This window comes from Lates calcarifer, unplaced genomic scaffold (assembly GCF_001640805.2).
Source record: "Lates calcarifer isolate ASB-BC8 unplaced genomic scaffold, TLL_Latcal_v3 _unitig_1132_quiver_1016, whole genome shotgun sequence".
Taxonomy (NCBI): Eukaryota; Metazoa; Chordata; class Actinopteri; family Centropomidae; genus Lates; species Lates calcarifer.
The window spans coordinates 16,706-33,406 of record NW_026115309.1 but is presented as its reverse complement, the minus strand read 5'-3'; the positions used below and the strand labels follow the sequence as shown (position 1 = coordinate 33,406).

The following is a 16,701-nucleotide window of genomic DNA, read 5'->3' as shown; positions in this document are numbered from 1 at the left end:
CTCACCCAGTATCATGTTCCCTCCACCGGTGCTGATCGCGTGTTGCCTCCCTCTGTCCCTCCAGCCTCGCCATGTTGTCGGGTTAAATCTGTCGCCCGAGTTTTCTGAGTTTATTCAACCGCAGAAAAAGTTTCTTTTCGCCGGTGTCAGCTGTCAAAGTACCGAGATGTCGAATGTGTCTTATCATATCTCCAACCTGTTGGAGAAAATGACATCCACTGACAAAGACTTTAGGTAAGAAACGGTCAGTGTTTGTCTGACAGTGAGATGACACTTTCTGGTCCTGACTCATTCACTGAGTCACTATGTGTGTGTATCATTTTACAACACAACCGACATTTCTTTCTCAGTTTCTATGAGAAATTGATCCATTTTATTGAGAGAGACGCGACAAAATGACTCTGGGAGTCTTTTAGTCAGGACTGCAACTAAATATTATTTTAATTAGCGATTAATTCGCAGTTTCATCGTTTTTTCTTCTGGATAAAATGCCGAAAAATGGTGAAAAATACCTGTTATATTTCCCACAGATCAAAGTGACATATATTTTATCAACCAATAATCCAAATATATGTACATTTATGATAAAGCATAAAATTCTCCTTGTGTGAGAATAAAAACTTCTTTAAGCTAATCTAATATTTGATTACTATGTTAGCTGGTAGTCCGATGTTAGCCTCTGTTTATTTACATTTTGACAGACTTGGCACCATTAAATTTATGCCGAATTATTTTTTAGTAGTTCCTGTTTGTAATATACCATGGATGTATAGACAACTATCATTGTTTAACTGTGATACTGAAGAAAACTGAAAAATATGATAATTCTCAGGTAAGTTCTGAAGCGTCTTTTTTCTACGATTTCAAAGTGGATTTATGGGCGTTTATTCACGATGAACAAAGGAGATAATGTTATCTTCTGGAAGCTTAAATCACACTGAATGATATCAGTGTATGTTTTATGTCTGTTTGTTAAGATGTAACAGTATAAAATGCCTGGAAACAAGTGAAAAATGCCACAGACCAAATGACATTTTCAAATGTCTTGATTTGTCCAAAACTCACAGATATTAAAGTAGATATTAAAGCAAATCTGTAGCTTTTAAAACAGTTAATTGTTCATAAAAACAGACCAATTATGACAGTTGCTCGACTGATGATTGCACCTCGACTTTTAACCACATTTGAGGAAGTGTGTGATTGTGTGTGGTGAGATAAGAGTGTCTATAAGTAGCATGATATTACAGATCTGAATCTTGCTCTTGTTTTGTTTGTTCTGTCCTTGTTTGTGTGTGTGTTTGTTGCGTTTGTGTCCAGTTCATACGACCTGATGCTGGAGCTGCAGAAGGACAGCATCAAACTGGACGAGGACAGCGAGAGGAAGGTGGTGACGATGCTGCTCAAACTGCTGGAGGACAAGAACGGGGAGGTGCAGAACCTGGCTGTGAAATGGTAAAAAATATCAAGCTGCTGCACAAGAACCAGCCTAAACAATATAACTGTTACCAGACATCAATGAGGTTCTACTGTGGGTGTGTTTGATTTTCAGCCTGGCGCCTTTGGTGAGTAAAGTGAAGGAACCTCAGGTGGAGACGATGGTGGACACTCTGTGTTCAAACATGGTGTCCGATAAGGAGCAGCTGAGAGACATTTCCAGCATGGGACTGAAGACGGTGATCGCCGAGCTGCCGCTGTCTTTCATCAGGTGGCACCAAACACAAAACCACACATCTCTAAAATCTGTCGTTTTCTCTATGGACTTCTGCATGGCTTCAGCACTGTTTTATTTTTATGTCCTGTTAAGTTCACATGTAATTATCCTGTCATTTTTGGGCGGCGCTTGAAGGCAGCACAGCCTGAACTGGGCCACAAACTGGGAACAAAAATAATAATGACATTTTTGTTTTGGTTTCTTGTGCCGTGTGTTTCCAGGTTTGAATCCTGACGGCCAGCGTTTGTAAGAAGATCACCCTCGCCAGCTGATCGGTGCCATGGGGAAACAGGAGGACGTGTCGGTTCAGCTGGAGGCTCTGGACATCCTGTCGGACATGTTGGGAAGGTGACAACAGAAACATTAGAAAACTGAAAGTAAAATATCTCAACTGTGAAATTTGACCCACTGAGTTGATGTAAGTGCTAATTGTTGCGTTTTTATTTTTCCTGCAGGCTGAGCGGTGCCCTGGTCGGTTTTCACAGCTCTCTGCTCTCGCAGCCTCCTCCCTCAGGTAAGAAACACACAGGCTGTAACTGGTAGAAATAACTGTAGTGGTCATATATAACTGGAACATCACTATTTATCAGTACCAGACTCCATTAGACAAAAACAGCGGTTTTAGACCAGCAGAACACAGGAGCTGCTGGAAATCCGCTGCCTCCATCTGTTGGTTGTTTGTGTTATTGTGTGAGTTCCAGTGGTGGTAGAAGTATCCGATACTTACATTAAGTAAAATTACCACACAGTAACACAAACGCACTAACAAATCAAGGCAACAGATTTCCAGGCTGCTCCTGTGTTCTGCTTGTTTTAAAATCGCAGTTTTTGTCAATGGAGTCTGGTACTGGTAGACAGTGATGTTTCTGGTTTCTTGCACTTTAATAAAAAGGTCTAAAAAAGGATTAAAAATACCAGAATTATCCAAAATTGTAGTGGATCCCTCTGAGTGACTTTTCTTTTGTTGTTTTTTGTCTTTCTCAAACTCATCTTTGGTCATTTGGCATGTTGTCTCTAGGCTGTCGCTGCTTTCATTTTATTTTATCATATTTTTATTTTGTCACTTCCCTCCATCCATCCTTCCCTCATCTATCTTCACCCCCACGCTCCACCAGTTAACCAGTCCCAGAATGGCGGAGGAAGCGCTCCATCTTGGCCTCTGGGTCACCTGGTGCCCTGCTGCAGCCCCGCCCTCTTCTCCCAGCTCACCGAGCACCTGTTGACGGAGCTGGCGAAGGGCCCGCCCACCTCGGTAACCAGGACGTACATCCAGTGCCTGGCGACCATCAGCCGTCAGGGCGGCCATCGAGTGGGTGAGACCTGTTCCTGTCTGAGACTGGGAGAGGAGAGAGCCGCCATTTTGAACTGTGTACTCATGTTGTTGGTGTTTTATATGTGTGTGTGTGTGTTCTGCAGGTGAACACTTAGAGAAGCTGATCCCCATGGTCGTCAAGTTCACCCGGCGTGGAGGACGACGAGCTGAGAGAGTACTGTTTCCAGGCCTTCGAAGCCTTTATACGCAGGTACACACACACCTACACACACCTACACACACCTACACACACCTACACACACTTCCTGTTGTCCTCTGTCTGTCACTTCTCCGTTGATTGACAGGTGTCCTAAGGAGATGTCGCCCCCATGTCGCCACGGTGACTAAACTTTGTCTTAAGTTCATGACCTTTGACCCTAACTACAACTACGACGACGATGAGGAGGAGGAGGAAGACAGCATGGACATAGAGGACGGGCTCGATGAAGGTTCCCTCTGTTTGTTTTTATAATAATAATATTAATTTATACGACTTTAAAAATAATTTATAATTTCTTATCTCATGACTCCAGAATCAGACGACGAGTACAGCGACGACGACGACATGAGCTGGAAGGTGCGGCGCTCCTCCATCAAATGTCTGGAGGCGTTGATCGGGACGCGCCGGGACCTCCTCCTCTCCTTCTACTCCTCCGTCTGCCCGGCTCTGCTCGCCAGGTTCAAGGAGCGCGAGGAGAACGTGAGGGCGGACGTCTTTGCCGCGTTTTCGACGCTGCTGAGGCAAACGAGAGTGGGGTCGAGTCACCACGGCCTCGTCGTGGCCGCCCGGGTCAGACCCGGGGTCAGGCAGGGGGGAGGAGGAGGAGCCGGCGGTCGCCATGTTGAAGAAACAGGTAGAGGAGGATTCACATGATCAGTCGTCTATTTCTACTCTAAATAAAGTGACCAGTGAGTGGATAGTGTGTGAGTGACACAGCAGCTCGGTGTGTGTGTGTGTGTGTGTGTGTGTGTGTGTGTGTGTGTGTGTGTGTGGTGTGTGTGTTATTGTCCTGACCAGGTGCCGCTGATAGTGAAGGCTCTCCACCGACAGCTGAAGGAGAAGAGCATCAAGTCTCGGCAGGGCTGCTTCTGTCTCCTCACCGAGCTCAGCCACACTTTACCTGGAGCCCTGGAGCCGCACATACCTGCTCTGATACCTGGTACAACACACACACACACACACCACACACACACACACACACACACACACACACTTACTTTAATTTTACGCTTCCCTTCCCCTTTTTTATTCTTTGATCATTTAAAAACCTCCCAACATCTACTTCATTTTCTCCTCCTGCTCTCTCCTTTATTCCACCTTTACCTCCCCCCTCCCTCCTCCTCCCTCCTCCCCCTCCAGGCATAGTCTTCTCCCTGACAGACAAGTCCACCTCCTCCAACATGAGGATCGATGCTCTCTCCTTCTTCCATGTCCTCCTCCTCTCCCACCCTCCTCAAGCCTTTCAGCCACACATGCAGGTTCTTCAAGCCTCTTTTCATAACGTTGACTCAGGATGTTTGAATTGTCCTGCAGGGATGACGAGTTTTTGTTGTCCAACCCTGAAGTTAGCATCACCCTGATTCCCTCAACAAAAAGCAAAAAGAGATTTTTTCATTGGTTTTTAGATTATTGCAGAAAATAAACTAAAGTTTCTGATCTTTAAATGTTTTAATCAGCAAGATAAAAAGCTGATAAGCTAACTACACCACGGTCACATGACGTTATCGTCTCCACCACTAAGCTGTAGTCTCATTTAGACACTCGTTAGCAACCGCCTTTTTAAAGACACATTACAGCTTCAAACATCAGATATCAAACCAAAAACCCATTGACTTTGGGGCGAGGGAACAGGAAGTGCTAACATGCTAACTTACTTCCTGGTTTTGTGTCTCTCAACATGATGAGGACTGCTGTGGTCTCTGCAGGTGCTGCTGCCCCCGGTGGTGGCGTGCGTCGAAGACTCCTTCTATAAGATCACGTCGGAGGCTCTGCTGGTCACTCAGCAGCTCGTCAGGGTGATGAGGCCGCAGGGACAGACCGCCACCGCTGGAGGATTCGACCCCAAACCGTTTGTCAGACAGGTACGACGGCTCGGGTTTCCTCCTCCTGATCTGTGACGGTTTATTTTCTCTCTGCTCTTTACTTTCCTGTTTCATTTTGTGTCTCCGAGGTGTTTTCTGTGACCCTGAAGAGGCTCAAAGCGACAGACATCGACCAGGAAGTGAAAGAAAGGGCTATTTCCTGCATGGGTCACATGGTGTGTCACCTTGGCGACCATCTGGGGCGGAGCTGCAGGGGGTTTTGGCGATCTTCCTGGAGAGACTAAAGAATGAGATCACAAGACTAACAACAGTTCGGACCATCACGCTCATCGCCGCCTCCCCGATAAAGGTCGTTTACGAAACAGGAAGTATTTAAAGGTAAAAATCGAGATGGAAACATGACACTAACTTCCCTTCATCTCCTCGTCCAGATCGACTTGTCGTCCATCTTGTCTGAGACTCTGTCCGTGCTGGGATCTTTCTTGAGGAAGAACCAGCGGGCTCTGAAGCTCGGCACGCTCGCCTGTCTCACCGCTCTCGTCACTCATCACGCCGCCGCCATTAAACCCGCAGCTCTGGAGCCCGTGCTGAGCGAACTTCCTGCTCTGGTGGATGAGGCCGACATGCACGTGTCCCAGGTCGGAAGGGAAAACACTGAACACAACAACAACAACAACAACAACAACAGATTAAAAGGCGTCATCACGTAGAAACTACAAAACTGTCGCTTGTTCACTGCATTATATTTCCATTCTGTGTGAAAATACTCATAACAGCAAAAAGCAAACTGCTGTCGTGTAAACAGGGTGTAAATTTGACGTCTGTTCGTCGCTGACTGCTTCACATTTTCCATCACAAACAGTCGGCCAATCAGAACAGAGGCTCAGAGACGCCCTGCTCTTCTTTTTTCTTGATTTAAAACTATACTATCTTTTTGGTCCTTAAAGCCCACAAATATATCTTCTTATTTATATCTAAACTTCAAATAAAACACTGAAAAAGTGGAACCTTTAGGCCAAAATGTTAAATGACAGCATGATGAAGCAGATTGCACCAAAATATGTGGAGTTTCCATGACATAACCTGTTGTAGTAAACATGCAGTTTGTCTCTGCTCAGGTGTCCGTCACCTTGCTGACCTGCATGGCCAAAGCCTGCCCCTCCTCTCTGGCTAAGATCAGCTCCTCTGTGCTGTCGGGAGTCTTCAGGCTCGTCCACTCTCCGCTGCTGCAGGGCGGAGCGCTGGCAGCCATACTGGACTTCATGCAGGCTCTGGTGCTGTCCAAAACCAGTAACCTGGGCTACAGGTACAACAGAGAGAGAGAGGGTGAGGTGTGGTGGTTTAGGCCCAGATGAGGAGGTTTAATGCTGATATGAATCTGATGTTTTTGGATGGAAGCTGCAGATAACCACTTCTTACTTAAACTTCCCAAAACCCACAGAGTTTGAATTAATGATGAAATGATTAGAAGCCTGATATAAGACAAAAAAAATGGAACAACAGCTGCATAGTTAAGCTTTTACAGACTCTGATTTGAGATTGAGATGCTCATACGTCAATTTTCAAGTGTATGAAAGTAAGAAATTAAAGCCCAGCTGATTCTAAATTGTCTTAAAGGATAACTCTTAAGGATAACTTTATTTTCTTATGTTTTTGAATATACATTGTATTGCTGTTATTAAAAGTGTCTGACAACATTATGATAGGATTCCTACTGAGACAGAGCTTTTTATTAAAGAGGAAGATCCTTTTTGTTTAACCAGAAACATCACTATTTATCAGCACCAGACTCCTTTGACAGAAACAGGAATTTCACAGAACAGAACACAGGGAGCTGCTGGGATACTACTGCCTCCATCTGTTTGTTAGTTTGTGTTATTGTGTGGAACTTTTACTTAAGTAAAGTAACTGATTACTTCTTCCTCCACTGAAAGTCAAACAAGAACACAAACAAACTAACAGATGGAGGCAGTGGTATTCCAACAGTTCTTGTGCTCTGCTCAGTAAAATTCCTGTTTTTGTCAATGGAGTCTGGTGCTGATGAAACAGTCACAGATTTTACACATTAAACATAAATAAATAAATTAATTATCTCCTCCTCTCCTCTGCTCTGCTCCAGTCAGCTGTTGAAGTCTCTCACCGAGCCGTTTCACAGCTCTCCGTCCTCAGCAGACGGCGGCGGCGTCCACAGACAGTCCATCCACTCTGTCGCTCGCTGTGTGGCCGCTCTGTCCTCCGCCTGCCCCAAAGAGACACCGGGCACCGTGGCCGGCCTCATACAGGAGGTGTGCTGTGTTACTACAGCCTCATGTCTCCTCCTCTGCTCTCCTGTACTCGGTGTGTCACAGTATTTTTCCTCCTCCTCAGGTGAAGAGTCCCGGCTCTCCTGAGTCTGCTCGTGTCCTGGCTCTGCTGTGTCTCGGGGAGGTGGGGAGGAGCGGCAGTCTGGGAGGAAGTAAGGAGGTGCAGGGAGTCATCCTGGAGGCCTTCACCTCCACCAGTGAGGAGGTAAGACACACGGGTAAAACTCAGACGTCATGGAAGTTTCAGTTGAGTTTTTTTGTCTTGTTTTAACATTTCAAACCAACTTTTCTTCCAGTTTTATTTTACTTTCCTTCTTACAAAGTCTCATGTTTATTGATTTGTTCTTTGGGTTTTTTACCTTTACTGCTAATTAATAATTAATTATGGATGCATGAGCGGAGGTTTCTCTGGCTTGTGACCACATGAGGAACGACGACACACTGTTTGTACCGAGCAGGTTTGTTCAGCTCGACGTTCTCCTCTGTGAATGCAGGTGACGACTTCACACAATAGTTTATTCGCTGTATATTTTCAGGTGAAGACGGCGGCCTCCTGCGCTTTAGGCAGCATGGCGGTCGGCAGCCTGAACGACTTCCTGCCCTTCCTGCTGAAGGAAATCTCCTCCCAGCCGCGGAGACAATACCTGCTGCTACACTCGCTCAAAGAAGTCATCAGGTGTGTGTTCATGAGTTTGTGTTCGTCATCAGTCTTCCTCTCTTTTTCAGGTTGTTTCTGCTGCCACCAGTTGGCCAAAACATGTATTGCAGGTTAAAGTTTTTTTTTTTTTTATGGAGGAAGCAGAGGATAATTTTGAGTTGGGGATTTGATTCCTGCAGCTCTTTCTCTTCATTATTTAAGTTAATAAAACCAATGTTTTTCATCATGAAACTCTCTCTCTCTGTCCAGTGCCTGTCCAGCCTCTAGTCTCTCGCCCCACGTCGAGTCGATCTGGGCTCTGCTGTTTCAGAACTGCGAGTGTCAGGAGGAGGGGACCAGGAACCTGGTGGCTGAATGTCTGGGAAAACTGACCTTAGTCAACCCTGCACAGCTGTTACCCAGACTCAAACAGCAGCTGAAAGCTGGTACACTGCTCCTCATCCAGAGCAAAATATCTGTGCAGATGCTGGTCAGGTTGTCATGACGTTTGGTTTGTTAACAGTTTTTTATCAGGACAGTTTCCTCCAGTGACGGTTGAACAGTTAAGACCAAAACTGTTGACCAAAAAGTTTTGAGATTCAAAAGTGCTGAAGAGAGACGAGCAGTTTGATGGTAGTTGGACGTTTCGACTGCAGCGTCCCCTGACGTCAGATTTCCAACTCGGAAAGTCTGAAAAATCCTGAGATAAGAATTCAAGATGGCTGCCACTCACATCAGTAGTAGTGAACACTCTGCTAATTTCACTGTTTATAGCAGTGTGTTTCACATTGAGTCAGTTTTGTGTTTTGGTGACAGAACATACATTGAAATACGCTGAAAAACAAAGATATCTTTGTGCCTTTTCTTCAGGTGAAAACTACTAGCATCATCATTCCTACAGGATCCTGATGTGGACAAAAGAGTTTACAATAAAGTGACAAATAATAAAGAGCAATAGATTTTTTATAGATCAGTGGAATCATTTTGCTGCTGAAGTCTTTCCATGTGTCCAGTCTGGTTTTCTAACAAATAAAGGGAGAGTTTATCACACTGAATAATCACATATGAACTGTTATAGCTTTACTTTCATTCAACAAAGGTTCTTTAATTAACAGGAGGAGACTGTGACCTTGCACTTTACCTCCCCTCCTCCCTCACAGGTTCTCCTCTGGCTCGCAGCACAGTGGTGACGGCGATCAAGTTCACTATTGTCGACCAACCTGCTCCCATAGATTCACTGCTCAAAGACTGCATCGGTGAGACACAAACACAAACACACTCTTTCAGAGGACAAACTCATTTTAGGGCTGCAACAGTAAATCTGAGGATTATTTGATGAATTATTTGGTTTGTAAAATGTCAGAAAATATTTTTAAAAACGTCAGTAACAGAAAGCAGCTCAGTAACAGCTGACTTGTTTAAGATGACTCTCTGTTTGACAGGTGACTTCCTGAAGACCCTGCAGGACAACGACATCAATGTGCGTCGTGTCGCGTTGGTGATGTTCAACTCCGCGGCTCATAACAAACCATCTCTGATCCGCGGCCTCCTGGGAACGGTGCTGCCTCACCTCTACAAGGAGACCCAGATCAGGAAGGACCTCATCAGAGAGGTGGGTCGGCCGGTTGGGGAGCTGCAGGTGTGAGGTGTGGTGGTGTTTCAAAGCTCTGTGTGCAGGTGTTTAAATGTTTGCGTGCCGCAGGTGGAGATGGGTCCGTTCAAACACACGGTGGACGATGGTCTGGACGTGCGTAAAGCTGCGTTCGAGTGCATGTACACTCTGCTGGACAGCTGCCTGGAGGGGCTGGACGTCCTGCAGTTCCTGGATCATGTAGAGGAAGGACTCAAAGACCACTATGATATCAGGGTGGGTGGGAAAACAAACCCCCACCAGCTCAAGTTTTGCACAACTGCACCACATATTTCTCGTCTTAAATGATTCATGTAGATGCTGATACATGCTTGTGTTGGTGCTGTAGATGCTGACCTTCCTGATGCTGGCCAGACTGGTCTCCCTGTGTCCTGCTGCTGTTCTCCAGAGACTGGACAGACTGGTGGAGCCTCTTAAAGCTACCTGCACCACCAAGGTACTAAAACACACACACACACACACAGTGTTTACTCCGATATGGCGTTCAGGACCACCCCTGGTCAAATTTGATCCCTGAGTGAAATTTTTTCATGAGACTCCAGTCGCCTGAATATGGAGGCTGGACTTCTGTTTTGTTGTGAATTGAAGCTAAAGTGTATAATAGTTTGGGCGCCAGTGAAACCCAGCTGTAAGTCCACAGGGCTCCACAGACACAACTTGTTTTAAACAGGTTTTAAATAAAGACTGTTTTGCTGCTGTTAACAGAAACTTTAAAGGACCAGTGTGAAGGATTTAGTGACACCTGGTGGTGAGTTTACAGATTACAACCACATGAACATCCCTCCCTTTCTGAGTGTGTCGGAGAAGAAAGTGAAAGCTCCTCTCCGGAGCCAGGGTTTGGTTTGTCCTTTCTGGGCTACTGTAGAAACATGGCAGACCCACTCCATGTGTAGATATAAAGATCTCATTCACAACGATTCTTAGTTTCAGGCGATTAAACACTAATTAAAACAAACTTATGAATATATGACATAACTGATTTTACATTTTCGGTCCTTTAAACAACAAAAATCTACCTCCTTTGTTAACCCTCTTCAGATTTTGACACAGCTCTGTGCACAAAGTTGTTGACTCAGTGAACGGACATTTTGGAGCCTCTCATCACCAGTTTCATAATAAACCATTTCCTTTCCCCCACAAACAGCAAATGTCAAATCAAAGACACAAAAGCAAAATTATGACGGATGTCTGCTCTAACACAGGCTACCAGTGTTAGCATGCCTGGCTAACTAGTTGACAGGTTTTCTTTCCTCTTTATTTAAAGCAGCAAAATGTAACTTTGCTGAGCAGCAGCGCCCTCTGCAGCCAGGAGTGGTAATTCATTCTGTTTGGCCCTGAGTGGTTTTCATGTGCACAAAGCAAAGCCTATTGATCTCTTCATCCGCCCGCAGGTGAAGGCCGGCTCTGTGAAGCAGGAGTTTGAGAAGCAGGAGGAGCTGCGGCGTTCGGCCATGCGCGCCGTCGCCGCCCTGCTGGCCGTGCCCGAGGTGGAGAGGAGCCCCAGCATGGCCGACTTCGCCAACCAGATCAGAACCAACGCTGACATGGCGTCCATCTACCAGAGCGTCCAGGGAGGGGAGGGAGGCTTAGGACCTGCAGAGAGCATGGACATGAGCTAGACGCTGGACGACGGAGAGAGAGGTTTTATTACGATGTTTTTTTAATAGATACAGTAGATTAAAGCACTGGTCAGATTTGTTATAACAGCACAGCTTTATTTTGAAAGTGACATATTGTCCAACTGAGCTTCAGGCTTTTTAGTTTGAATTCCCTTTAATGAACTTGTGTCTCTGTCAGTGAGACCTGGGTTTAATTTAGTTCACATGAAATAAAGTGGAAGTGACACTCTGAACATCTCGGTGCAGTTTGTGTCTAATCTGATGGATTTGTTTGAGATGTAGCGTAAAATCCGCCTCTGTCTTTTACTGAGGAAGTCAGAACCACTTATTATCAGTGCAGAAAATCACATGGTGATGAAACAGAGTGCAGCGATATTTAAGAAACAAGTTAACCACAGGACACAGGAACATCGGCCTTTGTGCAGTTGTCCACTGAATGTGGATCTGAACCCACCCTGTTCACCTGATGTTCACCTCAGACTACGACCTCCTCCCCAAGATGAAGAAGGAGCTCAGTGGTCGCCATTTTGTCAGTGACGATGACGTTATTGCTGCAGTATCAAAGCCTTATAAATGTCAGGGAAAACCTGTTAAACGAGTTCTTAATACTGTGTAATCTGCTGATCAAGATGTTATGTTCAATAACTCTCCCGGGTGAGAGAGAAGACTTTATATTGTAATGTGCAAAGACTCAGTGAGAGTGAAGGAAAGAGAAAGAAAAAAAAAAAAGGAAGAAGAATAGAAGGGGCTGGGTTTCCTAAAATAGAAACCCACTGGAGATCAACCAACAAAAGTAAAGAGGAGCTGATGAGAACAACTTGAGTTAAACTGTCTCTCTCAGGACTTCAGCACCAAGATGAACAAGATGAGGAGTTTTCTTCTACTTGTCCTCTCACTGCTGACAGGTAAAAACAAGACTACTGTCTGATTACTGATATTACTGATTTCACAGGGTCAAAAAAAGTCAACTGCATTTATCACTCAATTTAATACAGATGTTAAACACAACAGTGATACAACTGTTAATAAAAGGTTTTAGTTTCCAGCTAAAAATGCTCAGGGACAAAGATGATATTTGTGATTTCATGTGATCATGTATCAGAGCTGAGGTTTTACATCTGATACAACCTGCAGCCTGTTACTGAAAACAGGAAGTGAGGATTTTTTAATTGATCTATATTGCATTTTTCTCGATAGTTAGCACATAAACATGGGTTGCTGATATTCATCGAGGACACAACAAGAATTCAGACTTATTTTTGTGCTGCTTGGTCTTAAAAGTCGACAACAAGCAACAGTAAAAATCTATGATATTACAGCTTCTTTTGGCCGCCATTTTAAGCTCTGAAAATATTTCCTGCTGCCGTAGCATTATTGAAAATGAAAAATACCTAAATAAATTAATATATAGCTGGGTGTTTGTGAGGCTTATTATTACAAACTTTTCCTGTTTTTTAAAAAACCCACCCAAGTGTTAGATTTTACTCTCAAAAACCTTGGTTTGAACGACAACCTGCTGATAAATACTGAGAGGTTATTAACCAACACTGAACATTGGTTCAAACTGTCTCAAAGAGGAAAATAACAGCAGGAGGTGTTTTTCAGAAGATGAATCCTCTGTTACTGATAATTAATATATTCATCTCAGAGCTCTGCTGATTCATGAAATATTACCCACTGATTGAGCTACACAGTGGACGTTGTATGTTGTGTAAATGACTCTTTCATTCGCCCTGGAGATTTTAAAACTTTATCATCTGATGTGTTTTTATCACTTTTGTAATTATCTTTATAAGTTGTTTCTTATAGTTGCGTATTTGTCTGATCATGGATACTTTGTTGTTCTCAGGTCTCTCTTTCTCTGATGAAATAAAAAATAAATAAAATGTATTAATTCAGATCACTGCAGCAGCTGAGATTGTTTCAGTATCTAACATGATGTGAACTTTTCTCTTTATCTTCTCTACAGGATGTGAGGCCACGTCTGAACTGAGGGGATGTGCAGGAGGATGGATTGAATTCATGTGTAATTATTCTACAACAACAGGACAAAATCAAAGTTTTGTGATTGAATCCCCTCATCTGACCACTGAAGACAGAAGTAAGGGATGGGATGGCAGATTTCATCTGTACAATGACACCAAAAATAAGAAAGTGAAGTTGTTGGTTATCAAACAACTTAGTGTAAAGGATGCTTGGAAATACAGCTGTAAACCTGACACAAGACAAACTTATTCTGTGAAAGTGAATTTAACAGATGGTAAGATATTTCAGTTCATTTATCTGTGAATCATTCTATCAAAAAAGTGCTGCTTATATATTACAAGAGGAAAGTTTCATGTATTATCTGCTACAGCATACATATCTGTTACAACTTCTGTGTTATTTTTTTTGGTGTCACGTTGGCGCCTCTTGTTGTTGCATTAATTCTGTGGAAGTGGGGGGTTGTACCACAGCTCTGTCTTCCTGCATTGTGATACGAGATTGTAGAAGCTCATACTGTAGTTTCAATTTCAGTGTCAGACTCATTACACCGTTACCCCCTCTCACTTACATACTTTCATCTTTTATCTTTGTTTTTATCTTTAGGAAAGAACGGCTGCCAGGAACCATTTAATCAAACTGCGTACAGAACAGCTAAAACCACCATCATCTGTGATTACCCAGAAAATAAAGACAAGTCCAGACTCAAGTTTTTCTGCAAAGACACAAATGGCATCTGTGAGGAAATATTATCAACAGAATCTTCTAAAAGTTTAAACAAGAGGTTCACTCTCACAGGCACTAAAAGGGGCTTCAACATTTCCATCAGTAACGTGTCCTCAGACGATGCTGGTGTCTACTGGTGTGGAGTGAAATCAAATGACAAATATCACCGTGCTGCACGAAAAAAAATACAACTAGAGGTTCAAGGTGAGTAATTAACATCTGCAGCCTCTGAGGTTTGACCATACATATATTAATGACTAAATTATGTTGAAAAATACTTTAAGAAGTAAGCTAATGTTTTATTTAACCTCTGTGTCTGTCTACAGGTATTACAAACTTCACAAGATCCCCAACTGTTGGACAGAATATCTCATACTGGTGTAAGTACCAAACAAACAATCCTCCCACTGATAAATTCATTTGTAAAGGGGAAGATCCATCTATATGTCAACATCTAGTCAGCACCACACAGCCCAACATGGACAATGGGAAGTTTTCTATGAAGGACGACACAGGGAAGAGAAACATCACCATAACAGTGAGAAACCTAACAACAGACGACACTGGGACATACTGGTGTGGAGCAGAAACCACTGACAAAGGACGCAGCAACCTGTTCTTCAACAGATTGTTGATGACCGTAGGTGAGTCATGTTAATTTATTGTCTGGATGTTATCTGACCCTGGTTCAGACTGTAGGTGGACTGATCTGAATTTGAGTTTTTCTGTTCACTGCACTTGTGGCCTTGTTACCAATAGCATCCAGAATTTTTTTCATATTTTCTGTCCCTTGTTGAAACCACATTAATTCATGAAAACTCACGTACAACTTGCACTACTACTTCTAATAACATCAACAATTGCTCTGTTCTTAAGTGAATATGAGGGTTTGAGGGTTTTTCTTTGTTTTTCTCAAAATGTTGAAATAAGAAATGTATTTTCTATTTTCTAGGTTTAGTCAAAGTTTACTTGATATTTTCTGTCCCTTGTTGAGACCATATTAATTTATGAAAGTTCATGTACAACTTAAATGCACTCTGTGTTTGTTTTCAGGGCCACCATCGACACCAGGGCCAAGTCATGGTGAGAGCATGTTTGATATCTTCAACCTTCTGCTGCAGGAGTCAGTTCAGTGGGAGGAGGAAGATGTTCTCATGTTTTAAATACAGTTCAGTTTCTGTAAAATTCCTCAACACAGACAGCTCTGGATGATGAAGATGTGTGTTGACTGTGTTTAATCAATGCTGGTTGTGTATCTTGCAGGTGGCTTTGACCCAGTCATTATTGTGACTGTCTGTGTGCCCGTCTTGCTGCAGCTGCTTGTGTTAATTTTAGTCCTTATTGGCAAACGTAAGTTTTTATCAGTTTGCAAAACACAAAACAAGCACACATAAACCGCCGTGTGTCAGTTTGATGAGAAGTGGTGCAAGTAAAACGTTTCTCTGTTTGTTATTTTCCTTTTTCTTCTCTTCCTTCACTTGGTCGCAGGATTTTCTGATTTAAACAACACAAGAAATGAAGCCAAAGCACAGCACATCAGAGAGGTTAGTGTGTAAATGTATGTCTCAGCGTGCAGGTTTATACTATGCATATGCTTTCATTAAGAATTTGGGCTGCAAACAAAAGACAGACCTCCTGGGACTTGTTTCATTAATACAGATAACACCAAATGTCCCAGTGAATATAGAAGCCCTGGAATGATTGTGTTAATGTATTAATATTAATCTGTTTGTAATTTAATTCTGTTTAAAATAAAGGTTCAGAACAGCTCTGACAGCGTTGGTGGTGAGGGGCTGATCCCCAGGCCGAACTCCTCTGCCTCTGAATATACTACTGTGGAGTATAGATAGGTGACATTAAAGGTCAAAGCTGAGTAAATGAGTGGAGAATCACAGTTAATGAGGATCCACACAGGGTGTGACAGGTCACTGAATGGATCGGCCAACATCTATGGCCGAGGTTTCAGTTCCATTCACTTTTGATGTGTTTACAATGAAATCCAGCTCAGACTCAGGAAATACACCAAGATATTTGAATGTTGGACTCCATCGCCTTAAATCCCAGTGACTTGGAGACACAGGATTAACACTGATCTGTAAATAGTAGAAGAATCCTGTGTTATTATTTACTCCTGAAGCCTAAAGCTTAGTTGAATATGTTTTAGAGCCCTACTGATATATCTGCATGATCAATATTACAGGCTGATCTATCTTATCACAGATACTGCTCTGCTTCAGGCATCTGTTTTTTTACTTCTCAGAGACGGAACATGGGATTATTTGAAGTCTTTTTTGCTTAGGAAGGTTCCTTTCATGCTGTTGTATTATTTCAACATTTCAATCTTCTGTGTCACTGTACTTATCGTCCATGTGTTATAAATAAAGCTGGTTTTAAAAAGTGGCGCAGTGCTGATGTATTTTTGTAACCTGGAAGTCAGCATCACCTTGGTTCCCTTGAACCTAAATACAGTCACCAGAAGTAAAAAGCTAATGTCAGCGAGTAAGTGAGATGTTTTCTATCATATTTTATGTTGTAGCACAAAATGTCAAACCATATAACCAAACCACATTCAAAAAACCCACTGACTTTAGGACGAGGTGCTAAAATGCTTCTTATTTCCGGGTTTTAAGACTAATTTAACCCTGTTATCCTTCACATCTTTCTTTAACCTCATGATTAGGTAAGGAGATTTCGACCACAGCCCTAGTCTCCCTTT

At 43.2% G+C, this 16,701-nt stretch overlaps 1 protein-coding gene and 1 pseudogene across 3 annotated transcripts; both read left to right on the top strand.

Annotated features, from left to right (window-relative positions):
- Positions 1-63: 63 nt before the first annotated feature.
- LOC108886585 (cullin-associated NEDD8-dissociated protein 1-like) lies at positions 64-11,509 on the top strand (annotated as a pseudogene).
- Positions 11,510-11,649: 140 nt separating this feature from the next.
- LOC127138966 (polymeric immunoglobulin receptor) lies at positions 11,650-16,385 on the top strand. 3 transcript variants are annotated; one of them, XM_051067097.1, is made up of 9 exons: positions 11,650-12,181; positions 13,246-13,536; positions 13,866-14,189; positions 14,312-14,365; positions 14,444-14,629; positions 15,039-15,068; positions 15,249-15,335; positions 15,474-15,529; positions 15,743-16,385. In XM_051067097.1, exons 1-9 carry the CDS (start codon positions 12,133-12,135, stop codon positions 15,833-15,835), a joined length of 1,170 nt encoding a protein of 389 aa, XP_050923054.1. In that variant the 5' UTR covers positions 11,650-12,132; the 3' UTR covers positions 15,836-16,385. The 3 variants fall into 3 exon arrangements, with proteins under 3 accessions (XP_050923054.1, XP_050923053.1, XP_050923055.1); XM_051067096.1 differs by having other exon boundaries at positions 14,312-14,629; XM_051067098.1 differs by lacking the exon at positions 13,246-13,536 and having other exon boundaries at positions 14,312-14,629.
- The last annotated feature ends 316 nt before the right edge of the window (positions 16,386-16,701 follow it).